At 45.6% G+C, this 27651-nt stretch overlaps 5 protein-coding genes across 5 annotated transcripts; 4 read left to right on the top strand and 1 right to left on the bottom strand.

The window, feature by feature from the left end:
• Positions 1-53: 53 nt before the first annotated feature.
• On the top strand, positions 54-5907 carry LOC100838384 (notchless protein homolog). Its single transcript, XM_003567729.4, has 13 exons — positions 54-271; positions 520-601; positions 707-796; positions 1299-1424; positions 2120-2247; positions 2536-2735; positions 3205-3268; positions 4615-4725; positions 4868-5005; positions 5121-5263; positions 5335-5389; positions 5469-5525; positions 5623-5907. Exons 1-13 carry the CDS (start codon positions 134-136, stop codon positions 5704-5706), a joined length of 1416 nt encoding a protein of 471 aa, XP_003567777.1. The 5' UTR covers positions 54-133; the 3' UTR covers positions 5707-5907.
• Positions 5908-6013: 106 nt separating this feature from the next.
• Positions 6014-7589, top strand: LOC100844060 (alpha carbonic anhydrase 7). The gene is made up of 3 exons (XM_003565755.4): positions 6014-6142; positions 6395-6648; positions 6852-7589. Exons 1-3 carry the CDS (start codon positions 6076-6078, stop codon positions 7377-7379), a joined length of 849 nt encoding a protein of 282 aa, XP_003565803.1. The 5' UTR covers positions 6014-6075; the 3' UTR covers positions 7380-7589.
• A 2530-nt stretch (positions 7590-10119) lies between these two features.
• Positions 10120-13361, top strand: LOC100844359. The gene is made up of 3 exons (XM_003565756.3): positions 10120-10393; positions 10530-11329; positions 12032-13361. The coding sequence occupies exons 1-3, from the start codon at positions 10188-10190 to the stop codon at positions 13078-13080; spliced, it is 2055 nt and encodes a 684-aa protein (XP_003565804.1). The 5' UTR covers positions 10120-10187; the 3' UTR covers positions 13081-13361.
• Positions 13362-13514: 153 nt separating this feature from the next.
• Positions 13515-17654, bottom strand: LOC100838991 (ELF3-like protein 2). Its single transcript, XM_003567731.4, has 4 exons — positions 17104-17654; positions 15524-16458; positions 15043-15094; positions 13515-14919 (listed from the first exon to the last, which is right to left on the bottom strand). Exons 1-4 carry the CDS (start codon positions 17320-17322, stop codon positions 13921-13923), a joined length of 2205 nt encoding a protein of 734 aa, XP_003567779.1. The 5' UTR covers positions 17323-17654; the 3' UTR covers positions 13515-13920.
• Positions 17655-18539: 885 nt separating this feature from the next.
• Positions 18540-21055, top strand: LOC100844663 (casein kinase 1-like protein 5). Its single transcript, XM_010234793.2, has 11 exons — positions 18540-18719; positions 18813-18853; positions 18957-19026; positions 19136-19275; positions 19313-19408; positions 19491-19567; positions 19890-19951; positions 20217-20280; positions 20372-20456; positions 20551-20677; positions 20823-21055. Exons 1-11 carry the CDS (start codon positions 18569-18571, stop codon positions 20873-20875), a joined length of 966 nt encoding a protein of 321 aa, XP_010233095.1. The 5' UTR covers positions 18540-18568; the 3' UTR covers positions 20876-21055.
• Positions 21056-27651: the final 6596 nt, after the last annotated feature.

Genomic DNA, 27651 nt, shown 5'->3' on the forward strand with positions numbered 1-27651 from the left:
TCTTGTTGGGCCGCCGCAGCTTAAGCGATTCTTTAAGGCCCGACGAAACCAAAGCAAACACATCCTCTCCTCTCCTCTTCCTCCTCCTCCGCCGCCGCCGCCGCCGGCAAGGGATAGATAGAGAGAGAGAGAGATGGAGAACGGCAGCCATGGCAGCGTGCTTTGCCAGCTCGTGAGCCCCGAGGGGGAGCATCTCGAAGCGCCGGTCTACCTGCCGCACAACGTCGGCCCGCCGCAGCTCCAGGATATCGTCAACAAACTCCTCCACAACGTGAGCTCCTGCTCCTGCTGCTGCTTTTTCTTCCGCCTGTCAATCGAACCATACTCTTTAATCTGAAATCGATCCGTCAAATCATAGTCTTGCTGCAACTTCTTGTTTCCGCCGCCTACGCTACACCGGCAGGAAGGAAATCAAGCCAAGCCACAGCCTCCTCCTTCCTCCTCGTTTCTAGTCATACAAAGCAAACCTACATGCCATCCCAGCTAAACTTTTGCTTCTTTTTTTTTTTTTTACTCCAGGAGGAGAAACTGCCTTACGCCTTCTACATCGGAGATGAGGAGCTCTCTCTTCAGCTTGGTGCTTACATGCAACAAAAAAATGGTCATCTAGCTACAACTTGAGCCTTTTTGTTTTTCATTCATCTGACTACTGCACTAGTTCTGGAATCAAATGTTTTTATCCTCTACTTTCTTTTGATAAATGAAGCCAATGTCGAGGTCACTCTGCGCATAGTATATCAGCCACAAGCAGTTTTCAGGATCAGGCCTGTCAACCGATGCTCCGCTACAATTGCCGGTACTTCTTCTATTCTACAGTATCATCCTTGTTGTGTTTTAAATGGAGCACTGTCCTCTGCCAGTAGCCCTCCTCCACCCTCCCATCTTCTCTGAGGAAAACCTCTATGCATTGGTCATGTCTAAGATTACAAGCTTTAAATCATTTGTTTACTATCCTTTGCTTATTTGGACAATATTAGAACGAAATAATTATGCTCTGGGATAAATAGCTATACCCTTTATTGTTCTTTGCTGCATCCAAGAGCATCCTCTAAGGTAAAGAACACAAGTCTGGATTAGTAAATGTAAGAATCCAACCAGGAGAAGTACAGATAAGGAACACTGAAAATAAAAAAAACACTAGAGCTAGGAGATAGGATTTAGACTAGGTGAAGAAAAGTAACACAGGATTTCAGACCCAAGATGTCCAATTATATCCGACTTCCCTTTATGTTGACTTTTAGGTTGTTATACTGCCATAGTGCCACTGAATGATCTATACGCTATCTTACTGTCTGCAGGTCATACAGAAGCTGTGCTGGCTGTTTCTTTCAGCCCTGACGGAAGATGTTTGGCTAGTGGTTCAGGTGACACCACTGTTCGGTTCTGGGACCTGAACACGCAGACCCCGTTGTTCACATGCAAAGGTGAATGAATGTTCAGAATCTTGCCTTTTGTTAATTTGTAGCCATGGTGCTTATAGCACAAATTGTGGTCCTTCAGTAATACTGGTTTTTGTGGTCTTGACATGGTTACCCTTCCATGAAAACTAAGTGCTTACCAACGTTTTCTATTCACTGTGTCTTTATTATAGAGATCTTAGAACTGTGAATCAACAATGGGGTTGGCAATTCTGCAGTCAACTAGCCATCTTTACATAGGTTTGTTCACAATCAAGTTGGTAGGCCAGGTTATACTTTGATAATGCAAATATGTGAAATACTGTTTCGAATGAACGCCTAATAGCAGGCAAACAAATTTCTAATAGAATGGAACATGTATGGATAAGCAAGGCTTGATATGATAGCCATATACATGATCTTTTTGGATTAGTTTTCTTGTGGCAAAGCTGTGACCTATAGGCTTTGAAACTTGTAAAGGATGACAGAACACATTTCTTGTAATTCATGCATTACATTAACCATTAGTTATTTTTGCAAACCTAGTGGAAAATTCATCTTTGCATATAGTTTCTCTTGAAACTTTATAATAAATTTGTGTATCTTTGGCATGTCTTCTGGGATTTTTAGGGCTCTTTAGGTAGTTTTGTCTGCTCATCTGCACGCTTTTGGGTGATATTGTCGGTACTTTGAAAGTTACGAAATGACCCTGTATTTTCCAGGCCACAAAAATTGGGTTCTCTGCATTGCATGGTCACCTGATGGGAAACATCTTGTTAGTGGAAGCAAGTCAGGAGAACTTATATTATGGGACCCAAAAACAGGCAAGCAATTGGGCACTCCTCTTACGGTAAGACTGCACGTTCTTTATTTGTTGCATCTAGACTCTACCGTATGATGAAATACAAAGTTACCTTATCTATTCATGTACATATCACGCTGTATCATGTGCCGATTATCACGAGCGATTTTTTCTTTCTGTAAACCATTTTCTTGGAAATAGATGCGTGTTTGTTTGTTTCATAGTAGATTGAATTCGATATGCAGTTTGCTAGCAAGAAGATATCCATATAACTTAGGTCTTGCAGATGTTTTATTCTTGCTATCTTTGATCATTCATTGTGGCCTTTTACAATAGGGACACAGAAAGTGGATTACTGCTGTATCCTGGGAGCCAGTTCATTTGCAATCTCCTTCCCGCCGTTTTGTAAGTGCAAGTAAAGATGGCGATGCGCGTATTTGGGACATTACCACAAGGAAGTGTGTTATTTCCCTCGCAGGTCACACCAATGCTGTGACCTGCGTCAAGTGGGGTGGAGACGGTTTGATATACACAGGGTAAGATTATTTATTGCTAACTAGTCCTTTTCTTCTTTCCAAAAAAGGAAACTGCATTGTGAATCACTATTAGACTTTCTGATATGTGATGTGTGGGAGATGAGGGGGAGTCTTAGCTGTACAACAATACTTAGTTTATTTTCTTTGAAGAATTGCGAACAAGAACAATTAAGATATCTCTCAGCCCTGTATCCCTCCCAAACCCCAGCTTCAGCCAGTCAATTCCTAGATTTACTGGCATCGACTTAATGTTGTAACTATATGTACGAGCACACATTTATGTTGTTGAGGGTCGACCTTGATCTAGCTACGGGTTCTGGTTGCTTCTCTGGTTCATCAGCTCCTTGTTATTTCTTTTTTTTGTTCTTAAATCGTTAAGGCAACAAGTTTCGGCGAAGTGATGCACTGATGCACCCGGCACTTCATATTTTATATATACAATTCTGAAAATAATGTCTTCTTACTGCAGTTCAGAAGATTGTTCAATCAAAGTATGGGAAACTTCTCAGGGAAAGCTGGTCAAAACGTTGCAGGTAATGTATTTACAATTCAAAGTGCACTCTTCTGCAAATGCTTAGTTCCAAAGGAAATGGGTCATTTTTTTCAGTAACCCGTTGTCCGTATGGCCTTTGAAGTTATGTAATGTTGTTGCTTTCTACATAAAATATCACCAACTTGTGTAACTGCATTAAGGGCCATTAACACTATCTCGTCAATTGTCTGATTAATCAATACAAATCCACCCTTTTTTGTTGATTGTTTATGCATGTAACTTCAGTATTAAGTTTGGTCAGAAATTTCCTTTCATGTTTGCTTTGTTATCTAAATAATCGGTCATATTCTAATTTATTTTATTGCTAATTATGTTCCCATATTGCCTAGATATTACAGAGTATAGAACTTACATTCAAAGCACGTAGGGATGTTCCTCAAGGAGCTACAGTGACTGCTTTGCAACTGTTTCTTGAGCATTCTACTTGGAAGATTGTTCTGTAGATGAAAATTAATATAGTGCTGTCTTGTACTTGTAGTGGTTGCTGAATCTGCTTAACCATTCTCTCATCCCACTGGCCAACTTGTTGTTACATTTAAAAAATAGTGTTGAAGCAAGTTTTGGTTTCTTCATATAAAGATATATGAGTATGACAAAGTTATGGAAGTGAACAATTTGTAAAAATGTCTTGTCCTTTGCAAAGCATGTGTTTGGTTGAGCATATAGCATTCATGTTCAGGAGTGTGCTAGTGAAAATTTAGGACATCACTGGGATTAGGTCCCCATAGACTGCCACCTTGAGGTATATGGTCTCAACTCAAATATCTACTTGATTGATCCTGCCAAACTGCCTGGTTTCCTTGGCCAAGTGGAACACTCAGGAGATTGACCATAGTGCACTAGAATCTAGAATATCAGATTCTATCTCATCTTTGTCGTCGACATAATAAGCTCATCTCTACGGTCTCTGTATGCTAATCTTGACAACTTATCTACCGACCATGGCTGTTTCCCCTTGTCTGCTATTCATTTTGGACTATAAAAGCTAATGTACCTGCATGCTATCAGTAGATCTTTTTCTCATTTCTTGACTCTGCTTTTTATTTGTAGTTTATTGTTCAATATATAAATTGTGATCAATAGATTAGCAAATACCAAGTAAACATCCTTCAGTTGTGAGCTGTGAGCTCTATCCAGGGTGTGTCGAGTTTGTGGAATGTTTTTCATCTGATTTCATTGTGATTTTATCTTGGAATTGATTTCACACCATGGTTGCTAATTCAACACAATTTTTTTTTATCTTGCAATGTTTTTTTTTGTGTTGAAACCATTGCATGTTATCTATTCCTATTATTGTTTTGACATAATTTTGTTTTATGTATTCAGGGTCATGGGCACTGGGTAAATTCGCTTGCCTTGAGCACAGAATATGTTCTCCGCACTGGGGCATATGACCATACCGGCAAGACATATTCAAGTGCGGAGGAAATGAAAGAGGTACGTTCCCATATGGAATAAAACTTGTTGCTCTGATTTTATTACTCGCCGATGATAAATTAGTTTTTTCGTAATTCATGAGATAATTGTTGTGATGAAGTCTGGAAGTGACTCTTTATGCGTGAGAATTTTGCATATTTAGGCAGCTCTGGCAAGATATGAGAAGATGAGGGGTAATGCTCCTGAGAGACTCGTCTCTGGTTCTGATGATTTTACTATGTTTCTTTGGGAACCAGCAATTAGTAAACAGCCGAAAGCTCGCATGACTGGTCATCAGAAGGTATGATCAATTGTTGGTTCTTTAGGCAATCCTCCTCCTTTGTTATAGTACAAATTTCCATTCTTTTATGCGTAATAATGCACATATATTTTTTCGTTTGTTTTACTGTGTGCAGCTGGTAAACCACGTCTACTTCTCCCCTGATGGGCAGTGGTTGGCGAGTGCCTCCTTTGACAAATCCGTTAAGCTATGGAACGGTATCACGGGCAAATTCATCGCAGCTTTCAGAGGGCATGTCGCGGATGTCTACCAGATCAGGTCAGTGGCATTCCCAGCACTTGTCCACACTAGATCATCATCCATCCATTATAACATTTTTTCTTCTTTAGTTGGTCTGCGGACAGTAGGCTTCTGCTGAGTGGAAGCAAGGATTCCACCCTAAAGGTATTTCTATAACTCGAATTGCTTTCCTCATGTTTTTGTTGGCATATGCCGCTCTCATTTTGGTATAAAATCTCTTCAGGTTTGGGATATTAGGACACGCAAGTTGAAACAGGACCTGCCAGGCCATGCAGACGAGGTAGCACATAATAAGTAGTAATTTGGTTTGTTTAAAGAGGAAAATAAGCAAGGCTAGAGATAATAAGATGATATATTGTTTGTTTGCCACATGTCAGGTTTACGCAGTGGATTGGAGCCCGGATGGCGAAAAGGTTGTGTCTGGTGGTAAAGATAGGGCCCTGAAATTATGGATGAATTAGGCTAGTCAGCTACTGTTGATCTGCTGGCTGCACTGCAGTTGCTCTTGTTGTTGCTGGGGCAGAGCAGGCATTTTTGTTCTAGGGGTATTGTTGTTAGCTGTCACGACTCAGACAACTGATATATTGGAAATGTATCCAAGTCTCTTGTGATGAAATTATTCACGAATCACTATTAGCATGAATTGCTAGCAGATGTGTGGATGACAAGCATAGCATGCAATTTATATAGTATTCAGAAGAGGAGGATGAGCGCAAGTCTAGGCGTGAGCCGCTCCTGCCCACTCCAACATCTGCTATATATGTGTGTGTGTGTGTGTGTGTGCAATGGATGCAACCATCTTCCAGATCGAATTTCTTTCTAGTTGAAAAATGGCGCCGTCTCCCTTGATCCTGGTGGTCGCTGCTGCCTCCTTTCTCGCCGTTGCTCTCTCTCATTGTACGTAAGTACTCCCTCCGTTTCTACATCTGACATAATCGATGTTCTAGCTTGGTCTTGGATCAAATTTGTTAACCAAGTCTGTTACTAGTAGCATGTGCAACTTGAAATTAGTTACTTAAGAAATTCGAGTTAGAACGTGGTGTTAATGTTTAACAGAGGTAGTGTTAATGTTTAATTCTGGTGGATGGATTGGTTTGGTTTGGTTTGATGAAAAATAGAGAGGTTTTTTGTGATTTGGTTTAATTGCAGTGGATGACCATTGGAGTGGGCCGGGCTACGGGTACACGCCTGGGAGCTGGGACGGCCCAGAGAACTGGGGCAAGCTGAGCCCGAAATACAGGCTTTGCGGCGAGGGCAAGAAGCAGTCCCCGATCAACATCGTGACGGCCCAGGCCATCCCAAACCCTAACTTGGATACGCTCGCCCGCGTCTACGCCGCCTCCAACGCCACCCTCATCAACACCGGCAAGGATATCACCATGACCTTCCCAGACAATCAACAGGCACCGTTCTCGCTTTTCTTGCCGTTTCAATTTCGGTCAAAATATTTCAGAAATACAGATAAATTCAAAATACATTTCAATGGTTGGAATTTTATTCAATTTCATTTGGCCATTTGGTCAAAATGAAAATCGAAATTCACTGAATTTTAGTTGTGGCCGAAATAATTCTGAAACCGAAATTGAAAAACCATGCATGCCACTAGGTCGGCACCATCAACATCACCAGCGCCGCCGACGGCTCCAAGAAGGTCTTCACCTTCAAGGTGATCCACTGGCACTCGCCGTCGGAGCACACCATCGACGGGCGGCGGTTCCCTCTGGAGCTCCACCTGGTCCACGTCAGCGACAACGGCGACATCGCCGTCATCGGGATCCTCTACAGTCTCGGCGAGCCGGACTCGTTCTACGACCAGATCGCCGACAAGCTCCGGGAGCTGAGGAGGTCCGAGTCCCACGGCGTGGTGGCAGCTGGCATGGTGGAGCTTCGGTCGTTGCAGAAGCGGACGGGGAGCTACTTTCGCTACTCAGGCTCGCTAACCACGCCGCCGTGCACGGAGAAGGTGACGTGGAACATCCTCGGCAAGGTCAGGGAGATCAGCGCCGAGCAGCTGCAGCTCCTCACCGGCGCGCTGCCGGGGAAGGACAACCGCCCGGCGCAGCCGCTCAACGGCCGCTCCGTCGCCTTCTACAACCCGCCAAACAGCACCGTCTCCTTCCAATCCATCGCCTAGCTTTCCTTTTCTTTCTTACAAGATCTAGATCTTGGTGTTGTTTCTTTCTTCATGGCTTTATATACACAACTTAATTTCCTCTCGTGTTCTAAGTGTTGTATCTAAAGAAATAGACTATGTTCAATCTTAATTAGGGCTGTCCACTTCATTGCTGCGTCGTGGTTCCTGTTTCTCAATGGACAAAAATAAATATACCTTACCTTCTTCCTCCATGCATGGCTCGAACAGAGAACTTGAGCAAAACCAACATATTAGGAGGGAATTTTAGAAAATTTGTTTGAGATCCCCTAGCTAGGATTAGGGCTGGAAATTTAACTCACAACTCAAGAGTTGAGTTCGGTATTGAGCTCGTTAAAGAAACGTGTTTGATGAATTGAGTAATCCTGAATTTCTCGCCGAGCTTAGTGCAATCAAGGCTAAATAGCTGCCTACCCCTGCCTGCGAGGATTAGGTTCGTTGTACTGTACAAAGATTGGTTATTACTCCTGGCTCACTCCGATTCTAAATTGTTGTCGAAATATTACATGTATTTAAACGCTTTTTAAGAATAGATACATCCATATTTGAGCAAATTTGAGTCAAGAATTTAGGATCAGAGGGAGTACTTATTTCGGTCGCATCATGTACTACTCTCACCACGTCGATTATAATTTCAAATACTGTGGACATGGGCCATTTTTCACGGGAACCAGTTTCCCTCCACGTCGGTCTGAATAACGCGTTCGTACACTCGTCCTTGCTAACGAGCACAGTCACTGAATAATGATTCCATTGTACCAATCCCATCATATGTACTTCCGTACGCCATAGTCGATTTCGACAAAATAGACTTTGAGGTGAAACTATTTCACAAAATGAGCTTGGCGCAAAACTATTTCACATATGTAATCCTTTTACTCGGCGCCCGACATCGCAACGGTATCCTCCGTAGCTCAGCGAGGCGCTATTAATCACCCAGCCAGCGTGGCCCCCACACACAGTTGTCCTGATCGACTAACCGGAGCACCTGCGTACGCAGTACGCTTTGCATGCGACGCCTGCCCGTGGGTGATCCCCAGTTTCAATTCGCATGTCATCCAAAGACGTAAGTAACGCGCAACACAGATCTCAAATCGTTGTAATTTGTTACTAGGATATACCAAGGTGAGGATTACGTACGTCTTAATTCCTGCTGCGATGCTTTTTCGTTCCATGTCTTTTTAGCGTGGGCATACGAAGATTAATGAAGTTTATTCGTAGATAGAATCAATAGCCAGCATTATAGATTTTCCAAACGACAGGCAGACTGTTGCCGTACGTCTTGACACGCAGTCTACACGAAACTGTATCTATATCTATCTAGATGTATTTTGAAAGGAGATATTATGTCTTAATTAGCAGAATGACCGAACAGTAATTTAATTTTATGGATTGATCAAAGACTTGAATATGGATAGCAAAGTTTGGACGATCAATGCATACTTCTGATCATCGGCCAATCATTGATAGAGCTGTTTATGTCCAAAAATTTGGCGAGTCATTCGGTCAACTTCAATAGTGTGGTTTAATGTCCACAGATTAGGCATGTTTCTAGCATGACAGTGTACTCTTGATAATTGATACTCCGTATGATGCCAGTGCGTGGAGCTCTGCACACATGACTTGCCATGAGAAGAGGTCTGATTAGCTATATATGATGGTTTAGCTGTTGGAAGATTCCATTGCTGCGGCTCCTGCAACCTAAATTAAGGATTAATTGGTCTGCCGTGGGTAGCGGAGGGAGACTCATTCCCCCCCTCTACATCGGCTCGTGGGTTCTGCTACTTCCATCACGCAATAAACCGGCATATAGATTGTTGGCCTCACGCCTAACAAAAGAAATGACAAAACTAAGAAAACCTTGACATAACTTTGAAATCTCATGGATGATAGGAGCAATGGATGCTCGATGACTCTTCCGTTTGTCCCACAGGCGCACCAGATCTTCACAATCCGTCTCAAAGGTAATTCTTGTGAAGCCCTTCTCCCCGGCAAACAAACAAGTATCTCTTAGCGCAAGCTCTTCGATGATCAACGGGTCTGAGATCCCGTGATATATTCTGCAGCGAGCTGCAATAATGAAGCCATGGCAATCCCTCGCAACTAGCCCACTCGTTGCCCGACAGTTCTCCTCCTGAATAGCCCCATCTGAATTTATCTTGACGACACCCACAGGAGGCCCGTGAGCTCTCCTGCTTCCATCGTTCTTCATATGTACCTACTCAACAAACCCTATTGTGGACAACGTTAGTTAACTGGGGGTTGCTAGCTAGGACGATTCCAAATACTCCCTCAGTCTCATATTAAGTGACTCAAATTTGTCCAAATATGAATGTATCTATGCCTAAAAAAAAACGTAGATACATGTAATAGTGAGTCACTTAATATGAGACGGAGGGAGTAGTTTGGAAAGCATAGCAAAATCTCACGTCGAGAAAACCAGTGGAGACGGGAGAGCAGCTTTTTAGAAAAGCCCGTCGTGGAAGCCCAAAAGAAAGGGGCTCTTTAAACCTTGCTTAAAACACTCACGGCCTGACTGACACAGTGGCCTCACACACTTCCAAGCCTGCGATCGAGTGTTACCCTGTTGGGACGAGTGGGCTTCACAGCCCAGTAGAGCCCAAGAAGATAGACCCAACAAGAGAGAGTAGCTTTGCCTTTGTCTCTCGGTCTCTCCCAAAATCCCCCGACGGCTCTCTTCTCCTCTCTTCTCTTCTCTTCCCCCCCCCCCCCCCGCTGCTGCTCGCTTTAGTTCGCCGGCGGCTGGCGCCGGCGCCTGAGACCGAATTGATGGGGGGCTTGGAGGCCCAGGCGGCTCCGGAGGTGGTGGATGTGTCGGCGGCCGGGACCCTGGTCTGGGTCCGCCGCCCCAACGGGTCGTGGTGGCCAGGCCAGGTCCTGTCCCGCGCCGACGTCCCCGACGGCTGCCCCGCGCCACCGAGGTCACCCGCTACCCCAATCATGCTCCTCGGCCGCCGCGACGGCCCGGCATTCGTGTACGTGCGCATGCCCTCCTCATCCTCCTTCTTCTTCTACCCTAGAACTGATTTCGCTTTCGGTTCAATTCCTTCTGCACAAGGCAAACGGAGGAATTGATGAATGATTTCTTTGCTTCCCTTCCCTTTGCAACAGCGATTGGTGTAACCTGGAGAGGAGCAAACGGGTGAAGCCCTTCCGATGCGGGGACTTGGACTTGGATGACTGCATCCGCAAGGCGCAACAACAGCAGGCCGCACGCCGCCGCGGCAGCACTAGCACCAACAGGAGGAGGGTTTGCAACACGGCCAATGGCGCCAGGTATGCCCGCAAGGAGGACGCCGTTCTACAGGCCCTCCAGATCGAGAGAGCCACCAACAACCGTCAGGGGGCCAAGTCCAGCAGGAAGCCCTCTTCTCTTCCCGCTGCTGCCAACCCGCCGCCGTTGCCAAAGAGGAAGCGCAGGACGCCCAATGACTCCGAGGACGATGTGCCGCAGGGGTTCCGCCGTATGAGGGACCTCACCGAAATCGGATCCGATGCAGCTGTGTTTCCTGATTCGACTTGTTGTCTGCCAGCTAGTGCTAGTCAAATGAAAAGGAGTAGGCAATCTCATCATGATTCTGGGAAGAGGAAGCACCCTACTTTGGACCAGGACCAACCTTGCGGGATGTTAAGAAAGAAGGATAGGTCCCGTCCTCTCTCGGAGCTATGCAATGGAGACATGTGGAATGGGTTCAAACCAAATGCTCAAAGGGCTGATCATGATCAGCAATTGATGCGCATGGGCACCTGTTCTGGAAGCTCCTCCGCCTCTTCAAGCTTGGATACACTAGCGGATAAGTCCAGCTCTCATCCCACCGCTCTATTCAAGACGGATCAAGCAAAGGGCATCACAAGGTTACCCAATGATGACTTACCCCGTGGCGATGAACTGGGAAGTATCTTTAAAGCAGGTGAACTGCAGTACTATCTCCTCTCTTTTTTTTTCCAGGTGCAACATCCTTATGTAACGTTATGTGTTTCATTTTGAATAATGCCACTCATAATTTAATTCGCCGACCATATATTGAAACACTGTTTGCTTAGTTGGCTCTGAGCCACAACTACAGCTTCTTGAGTATAAATGGCACTATAGATAGTTACGCTATAATGTCTGAGAGTATTGTGATGGTAACTTTGTGGCACTTCTCTTGTAATGCCACGTGTTCCACTTTCAACAATGATTCCATCATTCAGTTCACTGACTAGATATAGACACACTGTTTCATTAGTTGTTTCTGAGCTGCAACTACAGCTTCTTGAATATGCATGGCACTACGCTATAATGTGTGAAAGGAGAGCCATGGTAACCTTTTCTCACTTCTCTTGTATCGGAAAACTTATTGAACTTAGTATGGGGATACCATGACTCACTGTCACTTAGCCTTCAAGTTATCCTGACCTGATGTTATCTGTTGACAAGTATGGACCACTCACAGTTCTGGCATATAATCTCAAATGTTCGACAACCTTTTGGGAATACTGAAATTATCTATTACAAAGATTTTTAAACTGTGGTCCGACGTGTTTTATACCTTCGTAAATACTGCTTGACATCCTGCAATATTTTGTCGTACTTCCAAGGAATGCATTACTTATCAACTAATTTCTGCCAGATCGTTTGCACGTGGACCAACCTGGCGCCTTGATGAAGGATCCTTCCTGGGAATGTAGTAAGCAAGATCCGGATAGCAGCAAAGCAGACCTGTCTTCCCAATGTGATGGCAGAAATCATAAGAAGAAAACCATAAGCTCTGTTGATCAGGAGGGCAGTAATAGGGCCAAGAGTGTGTTAGAGCGTGAACACTGCAAATCAAGGGTAGTGAAGTATAAAGCACCAAGTAATGAGGGTGTCCTCTTAGAAGAAAGGTTGGAGAGGAGTACTGTCGACAAGACTGCTGCACCTGATGATGATAAGGACCTTGCAATACTTCCTAATGATTTGGATCGTGTTGATGCAGTTCTGCAGCAATGTTCTGAAAGCAAGCACAAACATGAAGAACCATCTGAAACCACAAGCAACAATTCATACTGTGAGAATGTTTCAGTTTCATCTGTGGCCTTTGAGTTGCCGCCCCAACACACGGACCCTGCGGTTGCAAGTTGCCATGCAGTGAAGGCAACTAAGACCCTGCAATTGAATTCTGCACTTTATGATGTGGAGTTAAGTGTGCAGGGCAGCAGCAGCAGCAGCAACAACAAGGGGCGTCATGTACCTCTTGTTTCCCTTATGAGTAGATCCAGTAGAAGACCCGTTGTGGGGTATCCAGTCTCCGTGGAGGTATTAGATGTCGTGTATTGCCCTCCAGCGTCGAGTATAGATGATGACCATCCCTCAACAAGCAGCGCTAATGGACTAGTGAAGGAGCAGGAAACTGCAGTCCCACAGTGTGCAATGCCGTCTTCACACAAGGGGCGAGCAAAAGCGAGAAGCCGCAGGAAGACCTCGGAGGATGACATGGACAAGTCATGGCGACCGCATAATAAGAATCCAGTGTCTTCTCCGAGGAAAATGCGGAGGCTTTCGTCTTTCGCCACAAGCCAGAGAGGAGGTGAAGACAGGAAGACTCTGGTGGGGAAGTTCTGCGGGACAGCCGTCGCATGCATTCCGCTCCGTGTTGTCTTCAGCAGGATCAACGAGGCGTTAAGTTATTCAGCTAAATGAGCTGGGGGGCGTATCTGTCGGTTCTGAGAGGGGGGATGATCTGCTGAGACAGGATGGGTTTCGGCAGCAGCTCTGCTCTGCTCCTTGACCCTGTATGTTTGTTGTACATGTCCTCTCTAGATGTTGATAAGGAGAGTATCTTATATTTGCTCTTTGTTGTGATTGAAAGTCTTTTGAGCACCATCTATCCATCTAACTAACGGAAGGGGAATAAGGAGGCATTTGGAATATGTGTATGTATCGTATATTCTGATCATCCACATGTTTGTTATTGCATTCAATTGCCTATACTGGCATGCAGATCAGAAAGAGTAATTTGTAGATAGTCTTATACTACTATTCAGCCAAAGCCAAGTACTTGCCTAGCTAGTCTTATACTACTATTCAGAGTACTTGCCTGAGATGGAACATTTAATTTTGCAGCACACACATGGTGAGTAAAATTTATACATATGCCATTCTTTTGGCAGGCAAGGGTAGCAAATTGCAGATTCTGTATGCAGCATATATATATAATCCAGCATAGATAGCTGCACATCATACAGAGGCCAGGCCAGGCCATCATTCTGAGACATACACCTGCATTCCACTTTCCTGTAACCCAACAACATAGCTAGCTATACATCATATAAGGCCTGGGCTTCCCAGCATCGGACAACATACTCCTGACTTGCATATTTACAGTGGCAAAATACAGCCGGTTTACTTTCGCTGATAGTATATGTAACTGCTATTACTCCTCAAAAATAACATACTCAGAAGCTAGCACTAATTGGCTAAGCTTTTTGGCTAACCAAACCAGATGTAAATTCTAGTAATCGAGTAAGGTACACTCGCGGATTACGGATCATTCTGTTGCCTCTCCATCTGTATGGACCGGAAGATCCGCGCCGCTGATTCTGATGCGGTCCGCGCGGTGTGTGGGACGACCCGGATGACGCCTGCTGGGTTCTCCTTGCTGCCGGTGGAGGGCTGAGGCTGGCCGTTTCCAGCTGACGATGTAGGGATGGGTGGTGGTGCAGCAGGACCCCTCGCTTCACCCTGCTGCCTGTCGAAAGGACTGCTAGCTGCGCTGCTGGCTTGCAGCTCGCTGTCCCTAGATGCGTGGAATCTCCAGATGCCGGCTGACATGGCTTCGTTCCTCATGTTACACGAGTTTCTTGAATAATGTTCAACGTGTGCATTAGGCCGTGCCGGAGCGATACGGCTCACTTGTTCAACTGCAGAAGCTGAAACCACCGGATTCATCACTGGCATGCTAAAAGGTGGGAAGTACATTGGAGGCATGGGTGGAGGGCCACCAAGTCCCATATGTTGTGGCTGATGAGGCATATGGATTCCATATGGAGAGTTCATGAAATCGCCAGCTGTAGATGGGAGACTTAGAGGAGCACAGCTTGCATAAAATGGGGCTAAGAAGCTTCCTGCTGGAGGGCAAGGCCCTGTATAAGGTTTGTAGACAAGTCCTTCAGACGGAGACATAACTGGGACAAGCCACTGATTTTGAGGAGGAGTGCACCAATTGCTCTGCTTGTTGTCAGGAGCAGCAGGAATTGCAGGAGGGTTACTGGTATCCCCACCATTTGATGCAGCTTGATTGTTGTGTTGAACCACAACTACATCATCTTGAGATGGTGATGCCTGGTTTCCTTCAATATTATCTTTCGAGTACTCTACCTGCTGAAGGGTTAGCTGTGCATCATCCTTGTTTTTGGCTGATGGAGGCTGTTTTTCCACATTTCCTGCAGCCAGCTTCTTCTTGCTTGTCGCCAGGGCACTGCCAAGGCACGGATCTCCTTCAATAAGTAGGTGTGGAGATGCCGCAATCAACTTCTGCACCTGGTTGCAACCCAATGCAGAACATGGTTATACCAGCGTCCCAACACAAAATATATCCATAAAATAACCACATGCTTGTTAGTAAGAATCACAAGCAAATTTATTTATTTGCCGCAGACTCACTTTGATCAACCTATGCAGCTCGAATACTTGGACCGCAAAAACCCGCTGCTGACTGTATAGAGTTCAAAGAAAAGTGATTTAGAACAACGAAATTATAGTGATTAAGAGATAATACGCTTAGCATCAGTCTAATGAAAAAGAAAAGAGACATCCACAATGTATGAAAATTTTGTGTGCGAAGTCTAACGTGCTTGTGTGGCGGGGTGTTTTGAGATGAGGCAGTATGTAGAAAAGGGAACGTCTAATAATCTACGCAGCTGAGCAAATCGTTTGCCGAGTATTAAGCTTGACAACATCAACATTCTGTTTTCAAGCAGCAATCTGGGAACATTGCAGGAAGGCAGAAACATGAATACACTCCAGATTAACTGGCCTAGGCAGCAAAAATAAAAATCTGGTACAGGGGCCACTAAGATGTTGAACAACAATATGTGCTCAGAGACCTTTCAAGAACACAAAGATCTAAGTCGAGAATACTTACTTGACGATAGCTCTTCTTGCTTTCCAGAAATGCTTTGGACCAATAGCACCAACAACATCATCCGGAGAAATCTCCAATCCAGGAAGAGACTCTACAGACAAATCTGAGGAATCATCCTTTTGCACATTGTGATGTCCTTCTGACCTTTTTCTCTTTTCACCAGTCACCCTTAAGCCTTTTTCCAACAGATTAGAAGCACCATTGCGTTCGACATTAGTAGAGGATGGTCCATTTCCAGCTTTTGGAGCATTCTGAGACTCGGCGGCATTCTCATTCGTTCTTCTAGCCTGATGCACCTCGGTTCTAGCATGTTGCTTATCGAAAACATTTAGATCACTCAACTTGTCCCTGTGTGAAGATATTTTATCGTCTGCTTTCCCAGCCTTCTCTTTAGATATTTGAAATGATGAGCTTCTCTCTTCAACATCGAGGTTTGTCATTGTCTTTAGTGGTGCTTTGTCCTTAATACTTGGAGAATCCCTTGATCTCATGTCTGACACATTCGTTCCTTCCAAGTATCTCTTGTCGGTGTTGGAACACTTTGCAGATGATTTGGACATTGTGGGCCCACTCTTATATGGACTTGTACTAGGGAAGGCTGTGGATTTCTCTTGGATCCTCACTACTTCTTGAGTGGAATGAGGAGGCACTCCAGAACAGAAGACAGAAGGAACCGTGAAATCATCATCATTAGTCAATTTCTTCCCAGAAGAATTCTTCACGCTGTTCTCTCTACGTTGTGAACTACATTCGGCGGTTGATCCTGCAGCATAGGTATCCTTGCTCTTAAGCTGGGTGGAATGCCTCCCAGACTCTACCCTTGTAGCATTGCCATCCCGCCCATTCGAGTTGGTATTGATATGTTCAGACGAGCGTGCAGGTTCATTTGAGGGCACACAAAATGATGGAAAGAGAGGTCTGTCGCTCCCACCAATCTACAAGAAAAGGTGCAAGTTAATATTTTGAAAGATGCAACAGAATATTATAAACAAAAACTTTGCCAAGCCATATCCAACTAAAAACTCCTCCGCCATGAACATTTCTTTCGGCCCAAAAAAAATGGAAGGGTTTGTTGAACTGTAATATGTAGCCAAGGGGAATCCTCTGCTACCTCCACCTCATTATCTTTGCCGTGTCCGTGTGTACATAGAAGTTATAATCTTTCTTCTTCTTCTTTTTGCGGGGAAGAAAGATATAATCTTTCAAGTGAGGACTTTAGATAAACAGAGACATAGCTAAATTATTAATTCCTAGTTACTGGTCCAATTAGCTTTGAATTTTAGTACGTAAAGATAAAGTATCTACCGAACATAAGGAGCATTTCTTTCGGTCGAGGGCCAACACTAGGTAAGCATCTGGCGGCACTCGGAATCAAACAAACAGCAGGATTTGCTTCACCCACAATAAATGTAGCACTCAGCGCATAATAACAAAAATAATACTAATAGATACACCTAGTAATCCACTAGCATACGGATGGGCATGTGAAATTGCAATCCAGCTAGCTAGGAGTAATAAATTCCAAGAGATAATATAGATAGAGGGAGGTTAGAGGCACAGAAAGAAAGAAAGAATGGAACCTGTCCGGGGGAAGCGGAGGAGAGAGCGGAGCTGGATGCGCGGTGCGGCGTGAAGCGCTGTGAAGGGACGCTGAACTGCTCGTAGAGCGCCATCTTGTTCCTGGGCGGCGCGCGAGGCCCGCCCTTGAGGGTGTCGTTGACGTGGAGCCTGGGGAAGAGAGGGCCCATCACCTTGTCCTCCTTCCCCGCCGGCGCCGGCCCGCCGCCGCCCCTCCTCATCTCTCCCTCTCCCTAGAGCCGCAACCCCGCGAGCATGTCTAGGCTCCGCGGCCGCGAGCAGATAAATATACAGGAGAAACAGAGGGAGGGTGAAGGAAGATCCACGAATCCGGAACTCCAAATCCACAAGGAAACAAAAATCCGATCGATCCCCCGCTGCCCTGGCGAGGAGCAGGAGGAGGAGCACGGGAGAAGCGGAACTCGGATCTGCCGCTGCTGGGAGGGAGGGAGAGATATCAGCAGCTCGCAGCTGGGATTGGGGAACGGATGGAGGGGAAAGCAAACGCAAAGAAAGGGATTTCGGTTTGGTTTTTGACTGGCTGGCCTACCCTAGCTGGGGGGCGGGGGGGGGGGGGGGGGGGGGGCGTTCTCATCCACACAACAACACCCTCGGCTCGGCTGCGCTCATTTTCTTTTTTGTTTTATTATTATCATCGCGCTTTCTCGATTTTCCCTTCTTCTTTCTTGTATTTTCTTTCCTCGTGCTTTCTTCTTGTTCTCTCTTCTTCACCGCTCCGCCCCAGCAAAAAAGGGGGCCAAAAAAAAGGGGGCAAGATGTCTGAGTATATCCACATTTTTTTTCCATGCAATCAACGGATCGAATTCCACTATCAGAACGATAATGGAATATAGGCTCGATGGACACGAAGGGCTCCCTGTTGCAGTCCTGTCGAACCTGAGCGTAGCATGCCACCATCAGCAGCATTATGTATACCTGCCCAGTGTGTCAGGAACGAGCAAGCGGTGCAGATTAGAGACCTATGGTTACCGTTGTGTCGTTGTCATCTGTAGAACGTTTTGATGGAGATTTTTTTTTCCTAAATAGCCAAAGTTTTGGCTTCCCAGCTAATGCAGTTGGAGTTGGTCAACGAAAAAGTCCAACATGAGTTGCTCGCAAAACTCGTGATGTGTGTGTTTCGACAAGTCATTGTGGCGGTCCTCCATGTTCATGACTTTTATCTTAAACTATGATATTTTTTCGTGCAACAAAAGAGATGTCTCAATTTTGATTAATATACACTGCATCATGTCTAGATAAAAAAAAATGAGATCCTTTATACTTGGAGGATTAGCTGCTGGGCCACATTTTGCTATCACGAGACAATGAGACCACTAATCTAATCGGGCCATATTTGGTCCAGTGGGCTGGCGATAAATACTATCCGGGCCTTCTTCTGCCGAGCAATACTTCCTCTAGGAAGGAGTCTAGTCGGGAAAGCTCACAAGTGCTTGATCGACGTTCGCCATGACCGCCGCCTTCCCCAACGCGAGCCCTAGCTCCTCCCACGTTCGCAAGTTCCAGGCGGTCCCGGAGACCATCTCCACGGGCGACGACGGCGCCGGCTTCCGCCTCGGCTGCATCATCGGCACCGGCGCCTTCGGCGAGATCCACCACGGTTCGTCACCATCTCCGGCCGGCCGATGATCCATACTCGATCTGGCTGTAATCTCTGCTTTTTAGGGACTGATTTCCTTCCACACTGCTGCAGGCACCAATGTCAAGACCACAGAGGAGGTCGCGATCAAGCTCGTGGGTTAATTCCTCCCTTTTATCATCTTCTGTCCATACTCTCAACACTGCAAATCAATGCATGCTCTTGTGTTCGTCACAAGCAATTTCTTCTTAACCGCAGGAACATGTCAAGGCACGGTTTCCTCTGCTGCTCTTCGAGGCCCAGATATACAGGAAGCTTCAGGGACACAGTAATAACAATAATACTCTTTATCACCAATCTCCTATGCAATGGAGTATTTTATTTCAAGCATGTAATGATCGACATTTTTCTTTCCTTCTCTGTTGCTTCTTCTGCAGCTGGACTCCCAAAGGTCAGGTGGTTTGGTATAGAAGGCGATTACAGTGTTCTGGTCATGGACTTGCTGGGCCCAAACCTCGGGGATCTTTTCCATTCCCGCGACAGGCAGCTGTCTCTGAAAACCGTTACGTACGTACTAGCATTGTTGCAGCTGCAGTTTCTTCTGTTTTTGCTAGATCAAACTGGTCGAGCACGTCCATTCCAAGTCCTACCTACACAGAGATATCAAGCCAGAGAATTTTCTCATGGGTCTTGCCAAAACTTCACATCTGGTAATGGCTTTAAATTCCCTTGCTCTGATCGTATCCGTTGCAGATTTTGTTTCTCTTCACGTCTCTCAATCTCTCGACACAGGTTCATCTTATAGATTTTGGATGTGCAAAGAAGTACAGGGATACGTCAACACGCAATTGGCAGCACATTCCATCTAGGTAAAGCTTTCATTGTTGATGTATATTTACTTGAACTTGTAGCTGTGCTGTGACGTTTCAGTTGTTTATTTACCCATGCACATTTACGAGAATCGAGTGACCCAGTAATTAATATTATCAAGACTTATCACTCTACTTCTTTCTCTGATGCTGCCACAATGGATGTGGATGGCATTATATATTTTACTGTTCATGCTTGAAGTCTATGCCATCAGTCAATAGACATTAAAATTGGTGGACAATGTATTCTTATTCTGTTGTACAATATAGTAAACAAATATCTTCACAATAGAACGTATGACGCCTGTCTGTTTCATCACAGAAACGACCTGAACTTGGTAGGGACACCAAGGTATGCAAGCATAAACAACCATCTTGGTATTGGTAAGTTCTGACATGAAATCCTTTATTTATTCAGCAACAGTTCCTAGATTGGCATCTTGATTAGTGTTTTGTTTTCATACTTCTTCCGTCCAACAAAAAATGTCTCAACTTTGACTATACACTAAATCATGTTTAAATACATTCAAATTTTGATAAACTTGAGACATCTTTTGTTACACGTAGAGAGTAGTAAACTTCTCTTGCCTTTCCATATGTTTTTCTTTTCGGTGTAGCCTAGTCTGATTTCCAACCTCTCCAAATGTAGAACAAAGCCGGAGGGATGACCTGGAATCTATTGGATATGTGCTGTTGTACTTGCTACGAGGAAGGTTGTTCGACCTAATCCTCTTTGCATTTATCCCCTTTACCTTTTTTTTTCAATTAATTAACGCATGGTGTTGTTTGCTACCACACTATCAGCCTTCCATGGCAGGATCTAGAAGCTGGGAACCAGAGACAGACTCATGAGGCAATCAAGGATATGAAAGTTTCTACTTCACCTGAGGTAAACATTTTTTGCGTTCCTTCAATCCGTATTTGCTAGCTTCAATTCGAGACATGATTGTTTTCTTCTCCCAATATTTTCCTCTCGATTTCAGGACCTTTGCGGCACGCATCCTACTGAATTTGCAACTTACCTCAATTACTGCCGCTCACTGGGATTCGAAGATGAGCCTGACTATCTCTATCTTAGGAGAATCTTCAGGGACCTTTTTATTCTTAAAGGTTGGGTTTCAGTTTTACTTATGTTTTCTGCATGCTTCGGACTTAAAGCCCTAAACATCGCTCCTATGGCTTAATGGTGCAAAAAAAGATGGAGTACAGATGGACAAACAAAATATCGATTGAGCGTTTTTTTTTCTATCTACAGGGTTTCAGTATGATCATATCTATGACTGGGTGATTCCTCGGCACTTACGATGATCACTTGAACAAGTACGGAGTACTAAGTTTCGGCAGGAGACTAAGTGTAGCAAAAACAAATTCTCCTTAATTGGCAGATTAAGTTAGGAGTGGTCTCATATTTCATCTATTTTGTGATCCACCCATGGGCTCTATGGTTGTCACAATTTACTTTTTGTTATGGATTCTGTTGTTACGCCTTGTATGGATTCTCCTTAATTGGCAAGATTTTATAGGGTTTTTTTATTTCTGTGCCTCTCATCCCTTAGCTGTACTCAAGAATACTCAGGCCTCAAAACTGTTCTCGCTTCCAGACTTGTTCGCTTTCTGCTTCCTTGCAAATGCCCTCACGGAGCACCTGCTAACGGTCAAGCCCCTTTGACCGTTTGCTTCCGACGGGTGGGCCGCGGGCAGTGCTGACAGGTGGGGCCGGAGCCGTGTGTCTGGCGTGTGGGGCTGCAAGGAGACAGTGCAAGCGGGCAGGTCTTAACGGGTTTGGTTACCTTACATGCGGGCCACGTCCGTGCGTCCTAACAGGTGGGGTGGTCATCGTTAATGACGGGTGGACCGAGGAAAGGCGGACCGCTGGGGCCGAGCCATAGGATGACAGGTGGGCCGAGCCAAAGGATGAAATGTGGGACGAGGCTTCAGATGACAGGCGGGGCCAATGTCATCTTTCCTTACATGTGGAGCCTACTTGCTCTCCTTTACTCTCACCCAAATCCTGACCAGAACCGTAAATCGGCGGAGGACGGAGGCGGCGATGGCGAGCACTTACCCACCTCCGTACCACAACGTCGGTAGCTGCCGCCGATTCGAGGAGGAGATATTTTGCCGCGGGGAGCCTGATATCCGGTCTGATGTGCCGAGATAGTGATTTCCTGCACCTCCGGAATGGAAGAGAAGGCGTTGAGGCTGCGAGGTAAAGCCATTGTTGCTACCATCCATACAGGATCAGCGCTCAATCCGCCGGCCACTTCGGCTGAAGAGGTCATGGTAGCTCTGAAGCAGCGTTGCAACTACAAAAGGGGAGTGCACATCACGGTATGTCTTGCGCCCGACAACTTTCTGATTCGCTTTGATTCGAGTGATGATTGCACGGCAGCGATGATGCAATCGATGCGCATCAGGTGCCCTGCCGGCGACATCTCGTTTCGTCCCTGGAGCTCCATCTTCCGTGGAGAGGAATCAAAACTGTCTTTTAGCTGTGTTCTTAGCTTGGATGGACTGATGGAGGATGCGCAAGAGCTTAAACTTGTGAAGAAGTTGATTAATCAGCTAGGAGGCGAGTTCGTGGTAATTCTGTGTACGACTGATCCGCGCTGCGTGAAGCTCAGGGCATGGATCCGTGATTCTTGTGCCATCCCGAAGCAGTTGCTGATGAGAGTGCCTTGTTCGGCCACACAACCAGCTCCTGAATATGCTGATGAGCTCATTGATGATTCAATTGCAGCGGGGGCAGAACCAGAAACCAGACGTAATGTGTCGTTCGGGGGTCATCGTCCACGTCCATGAAGTGGTCGATAGGTTTCATCTTCTTACTGATGGTTCTGACCACAACAACAGGAACTACTCTGATTCTTCTTCAGATGATGAAGCTTATCTGGACTATGGTGGTTCTGGAATACCGCGAGGAGATCTCACTCGCCTCCATGAGTTCCCCTGTTTTGCTGGTGCTGTAGATGGCTCAGGTCCTCCAAAAGGAGGGGTTAATCCATGTTGATGTTGTGTTCTGTTTAATCCATGTTGATTTTGATGTATGTTGTTCAAAAACTACCTATTTGTACTGATCAAGAGCAGGTTGTTGCTCTTTATCTGAATCTGGGCATGTACTGTTATCGGCACTAATCATTTTTTATGAATTTCTTTCGCAATTTTACTTCCTCCAAATTTCAATATGTTTTGACAATGTTGACTTTTTTTGACCAGGAAATTTATAGCGACATTTGGCTGTCCCAGCCCACCCAAATGGGCAATTTTGGAGAAAGCTTAGAAAGTGAACTTGCTCCAAATTGATTTCAGACTGCACAAATGGAAAATAGCCACATTTGGCTGTCCTAACACACCAAAATGGCTGCAGATGGAAAACCCCTCAAGATTCGACCTTCTCCAAATTATTTTCTGATTGCACCAATAGAAAATACATCAAAAGTTAAGAACACTGGTGAAATTTCAAACCCATTTGAGAAAATTGACTTAGCGTTGACCAGGATTTAAATCCACTCAAATTCATTCAAATCTGCAAAAGTAAAGAGTTTTTTTGAACTTTTCTTCAAGGAGTCAAGTATTAACAATGTTTGCATACTTCCAATAGCTGTTCCACAACTTAAAATCATGTATGCCGTATCATTTTGGCCCAAACACAACAAATATAACTGAATTTGAAATTCAAAAAAATATGAAAACACGTCAAAATTGAAAATGCTTTTGCATACATGCAATAAATACCAAATGTGCTTAGTGTGCCAAATTTTACAAGATTTGGACAGAGTTTTAAATCCAAATGTCAAAATGAGTTCATTTCTCCAACATCCCCCTGGGTGTTTCAGAAACACCTCAGGGAGATGTGGTGCAATGTACATGAAGTATATCGCGAAATTTAGATAAAGCTCTGGTTTTTTTTACGTGATGAATGTATCACTAAATATTGACACTTGCAGAAAATCATAATTTTCGGACAAATATTTCATATTATTAACATTATTATACTATTGAGTTAAGTACAAATCACAGTAATCAAGGTATAAAACATTTAATTTTCATTGAAACCTATGTGTTTGCGTTCTAATAGGTTACAATGGGTCCAATGGACCTTTCTTAAATTAATTTCTTGTCGTAAATGTATTGAAAAAATCCAAAATATTTACGAAATATAGTAAAATTGCTCCAGAAATTCTGAAATTCTTTGAGAAGAACAAGTAACATGTAAGGTTACCAAACAAAAATTCTTATATGCGCTAAACCTTTATTTACAAACGTTTTGGACCCAACACTTGAAAATTGGATGAAACTCTATCAGTGGCGGGTCAAGAAAAGCCCGCCATTGATGTAAGCCCGCCACCCGCCACTGATAATTATGGCCGGTTCGGACATGGATCCCCTGTCGTACGTTACCCTGCAGTTTGGTCACTGGCAAGTGGGCCTCATGCCTAACAACCCCACATGTCAGTGACTCTATGTTGTAATCAAACTCCTTCCGGTTCTGTAATCAAACTCACTTGTTTTCAGTGTTTGTTGCATCATTATTTTCAGTGTTTTCGCATTATTATTTTCAATGTTTTCGCATTCTTATTTTCAGTGTTTGTTGCATTATTATATTTTCAGTGTTTTTGCATTATTATTTTCAGTGTTTTTGCATTATCAACGATTCCTGCGGGTCATATAGAAATTCGAATGGACCTTGAAAATACATACATACATACATACATACATACATACATACATACATACATACATACATACATACATACATACATACATATACATACATACATACATACATACATATATATTTCATCTCTCCAGCATTACATATAGAAATATATAAAAAAGGAAAAATACATATGGAATTGTATTCCACTCTCCTGGTGATCTTCTCCAAAGCCTTGGTACATGTCTCCAGAGTACCGGTTAACGATCGGAGCACTTCCACGAAGACTTGTACCGTCGGCGGTGGCGGCGGAGGCGGCGTTGGCAACATCGGTGGCGGCGACGCACGGCGCGACGGCGGGGCCGTAGGAGCTGCTGGAGGCGCCGGCGGTGGAGGAGGCGGTGGATGTGCAAGTTGCGGGGCAGGTTGACGTACCACTGGCGGAGGAGCAGGCTGGGCCGGCGATGGAGACACGGCCTTCCTTTTACGGGCGCTTCGCTTGATGCCAGACGTTGGCGGAGGCGGAGGCGGCGTTGCAGTTCGACGCCGTGGTGGAGACCGGCGGCGTCCACGACCACGGCGGCCAGTGCAGCGCCGCCTACTACGAACTTCATCTTCGTCCGATAAAGTCAAGAATGCCGTCCGTCAGTACAGACTCTCTACGTCGAGCTCCCTATTCAGTGCTTCAATGGAGGAGCACTGGAAGGAGTCCCCATACCACCGTGCCATGTCGATGAATCTTTGGTATGAGGGAAGAAGGCTAGATGAAAGGCCGTAATGATGGCACGGAAAATATAGGCACAGAGCTCTTTTGAGAGACTTCCGCACGCCTCCGCAAGTCAAGCTTCCTATTAATTAAGGAATATTGAAGGCTAGAGGGCGCACCGGAACACATCAGTGTCCCATGCAAGTCCCTGCAACTGCCCACGCACGCCGGTTTCCCATGCAAGGCCGCCGTGCACGCCTCTGCAAGTCAAAACGCTTCGGCGTAGAGTCCCCGAGCCTTCATGCAAACCGCTTTCAAAGCCCACCACCCAACACTCATCACCGGAAACCACTCCCCTTCCCCTTACCATCGCTATTTAACTATTTTTTTCTATTCTTCTCCTTCTTCTACACATCTTGACCTCTTTCCACTTCTTCTGTGCTTGTTCCCATCGAGCATGCTTGTGGAGCGTACGCTCCAGGTGTGGGCGATGTCGCGCAGCAGGAGCCCGATGGCGCTAGTCAGAGACTTCCTCCACACCGGTTTCTTACACCGGGAGGCCGTAGGCCCTCCAATGTACCGCGTGGAGCAGCTCCGAGAGGATGGCGTCGACACGGCCATCATAGTGCTCCTCACCAACAGCCACGACGCCGAGTACCTCCTTGGCCGCGTGTACTGGTGTGGATGCGAGTTTATCGCATTCATGCTGTACAACGTGTACACCAACACGGCGAACACGTTCCCCCACGCCGGCCAGATGCACGGCATCCCGTACGTCGTGCCGGAGGTGGCGCCTATGGAGGGGCCTGCCGAGCTTGGCGTGGCAGCGGAGGAGGAAGCCGGCGGCCAGGAGTGATCGGCCGCGTCGTTTTATATGAATGCCGTTAATTGATAGAATTTGCACTGCATGTTCTATGATGATGAATTGTTCTATAATGATGAACAGCTTTATTGAACTGCCTGTGATGTGATCGCTTCCATAATTGTGATTGTAAAGTTTATTTCTGTGCAAAACGAACAAGTGTAGCCTCGGGTAGAATTTGCTTTCTTCGATTAGGCTATGTAGACACCGCTTCCCTTCGCAAGTCTCGCCAACAAGCCCACGGAGGCATATCAGGCGGTCCCTTTGCCAGTGCGAGCACGGAGGCGTATTTGGCAAGGGCGGCGGCGTATTTGGGAAAGGGATGAGAGAGATAGGCTTCCCTTCGCAAGTCTCACCGGTGAGCTCACGGAGGCGTATCTGGCGGCGCCGTTGCCAGGGCGAGCACGGAGGCGTATTTTGCGGGGGCGACAGGGTATTTGGGAAAGGGATGAGGGAGATAGACTTCCCTTCGCAAGTCTCGTCGGCGAGCCCACGGAGGCGTATCTGGCGGTGGCGTAGCCAGGGCGAGCACGGAGGTGTATTTGGCGGGGACGGCGGCGTATTTGGGAAAGGAGAGATAGGTGATGGACCCACCTGTCACTTTTTTCAGAGCCCCACATGTAAGTTAAGTGGACCGACCCCACCTGTCAGGACGTGGCCCGCTTGCACTGTCTCCTCGCAGCCCCACACGCCAGAAATGCGGCTCCGGCCCCACCTGTCAGCACTCCCCGCTGCCCACCCGTCGGAAGCAAACGGTCAAAGGGGCTTGACCATTAGCAGGTGCTCCGTGAGGGCATTTGCGAGGAATCGGGAAACGAACAAGTGTTGCGGCAAGCACTGTTTCTGGCCTCGGGTATAATTTAGTACAGGTAAGAAACGAGGGACACAGAAATAAAAAACCCATTTTTATATGTGATTTAAACTACGATCTAAGTTGCTACACATTGTAATTTCCATCTTCTCCCTCACCCTTACCAGCCTATCGGCTACAAACAACTACACTATCATGCATGGATTATGTTGCTGGCCGGAGGTGTTCTATCTCAATCTCGTGTTTGGATGTATAAAAATTCACCACCAACCGCCAGAACAACCATTGTTCCTTACTACTTTTAAAATCTATTGATTTTGCGCCATTTATCTTTGAATGCCCATTCTTTCTTTCTTTCTTTGACGCCTTTCTTACAATACAGTTGTAGTATCTGAACTCACGCACTAACACACTACACGAACACCACACGCACACACCCTACCCCTAGTGCGCAAGGCAGACTTTCCAACCTATTACATGCTACTAGATTCCCAGAGTCACCAGTCTCTGTCGGCAACAGGTACGTTGCACTACCACTAAGGTACAGGCGTGGGGAGGCGAAAGCATAAGGGATTGTAAATCCCGGTGAGACACCCAGGAACGCCCCAACCGGGGATCGAACCTGGGCGGTAAAGCTGGCCACCCGAGCTATCGCTCGGTTCTCTTTGGACACCCATTCTTGGCAACTACAATATCATGCATGGATTCTGTTGTTGGCCGGAGGCGTTCTTTCTCCATCTCATGTTTGGATGTATAACAATCCACCACCAATTGCCAGAACAACCATTGTTCCCTAGTACTTTTGAAATCTATTGATTTTGCGCCATTTATCTTTGGACGCCCATTCTTTGCAATGCCTTGTACGCCGATGATCCGAATAGTTGTCACAAAGATAACCATGTTTTTCGCATCGACATGGTACGTTAGGATAATCTAGTCCCTACCCTAGTAGATGGCTTTGAGAAAAGAAATCGCTGATGTTGTGAAGAAAGGAAACCAACACTGCCGCCATGCATTGGAGGGATGATGCTATGAATGAAACTGGTGC

This window comes from Brachypodium distachyon, chromosome 2, assembly GCF_000005505.3.
Source record: "Brachypodium distachyon strain Bd21 chromosome 2, Brachypodium_distachyon_v3.0, whole genome shotgun sequence".
Classification (NCBI taxonomy): Eukaryota; Viridiplantae; Streptophyta; class Magnoliopsida; order Poales; family Poaceae; genus Brachypodium; species Brachypodium distachyon.

What these genes read in the sequence shown, in the direction of transcription:
- LOC100838384 (XM_003567729.4), top strand. Translation starts at nt 134, where the DNA reads ATGGAGAACGGCAGCCATGGCAGCGTGCTTTGCCAGCTCGTGAGCCCC. An exon ending in ATGCTCCGCTACAATTGCCG is followed by an intron (nt 797 to 1,298) that starts GTACTTCTTCTA and finishes TACTGTCTGCAG; the next exon opens with GTCATACAGAAGCTGTGCTG. An exon ending in GCATGACTGGTCATCAGAAG is followed by an intron (nt 5,006 to 5,120) that starts GTATGATCAATT and finishes TACTGTGTGCAG; the next exon opens with CTGGTAAACCACGTCTACTT.
- LOC100844060 (XM_003565755.4), top strand. Translation starts at nt 6,076, where the DNA reads ATGGCGCCGTCTCCCTTGATCCTGGTGGTCGCTGCTGCCTCCTTTCTC. An exon ending in CGCCGTTGCTCTCTCTCATT is followed by an intron (nt 6,143 to 6,394) that starts GTACGTAAGTAC and finishes GTTTAATTGCAG; the next exon opens with TGGATGACCATTGGAGTGGG. An exon ending in CCTTCCCAGACAATCAACAG is followed by an intron (nt 6,649 to 6,851) that starts GCACCGTTCTCG and finishes GCATGCCACTAG; the next exon opens with GTCGGCACCATCAACATCAC.
- LOC100844359 (XM_003565756.3), top strand. Translation starts at nt 10,188, where the DNA reads ATGGGGGGCTTGGAGGCCCAGGCGGCTCCGGAGGTGGTGGATGTGTCG. An exon ending in CGCGACGGCCCGGCATTCGT is followed by an intron (nt 10,394 to 10,529) that starts GTACGTGCGCAT and finishes CCTTTGCAACAG; the next exon opens with CGATTGGTGTAACCTGGAGA. An exon ending in GGGAAGTATCTTTAAAGCAG is followed by an intron (nt 11,330 to 12,031) that starts GTGAACTGCAGT and finishes AATTTCTGCCAG; the next exon opens with ATCGTTTGCACGTGGACCAA.
- LOC100838991 (XM_003567731.4), bottom strand. Translation starts at nt 17,322, where the DNA reads ATGAGGAGGGGCGGCGGCGGGCCGGCGCCGGCGGGGAAGGAGGACAAG. An exon ending in CCTCCGCTTCCCCCGGACAG is followed by an intron (nt 16,459 to 17,103) that starts GTTCCATTCTTT and finishes CTTTTCTTGTAG; the next exon opens with ATTGGTGGGAGCGACAGACC. An exon ending in GCAAGAAGAGCTATCGTCAA is followed by an intron (nt 15,095 to 15,523) that starts GTAAGTATTCTC and finishes AACTCTATACAG; the next exon opens with TCAGCAGCGGGTTTTTGCGG.
- LOC100844663 (XM_010234793.2), top strand. Translation starts at nt 18,569, where the DNA reads ATGACCGCCGCCTTCCCCAACGCGAGCCCTAGCTCCTCCCACGTTCGC. An exon ending in TGGCAGCACATTCCATCTAG is followed by an intron (nt 19,568 to 19,889) that starts GTAAAGCTTTCA and finishes GTTTCATCACAG; the next exon opens with AAACGACCTGAACTTGGTAG. An exon ending in AAGTTTCTACTTCACCTGAG is followed by an intron (nt 20,457 to 20,550) that starts GTAAACATTTTT and finishes TCTCGATTTCAG; the next exon opens with GACCTTTGCGGCACGCATCC.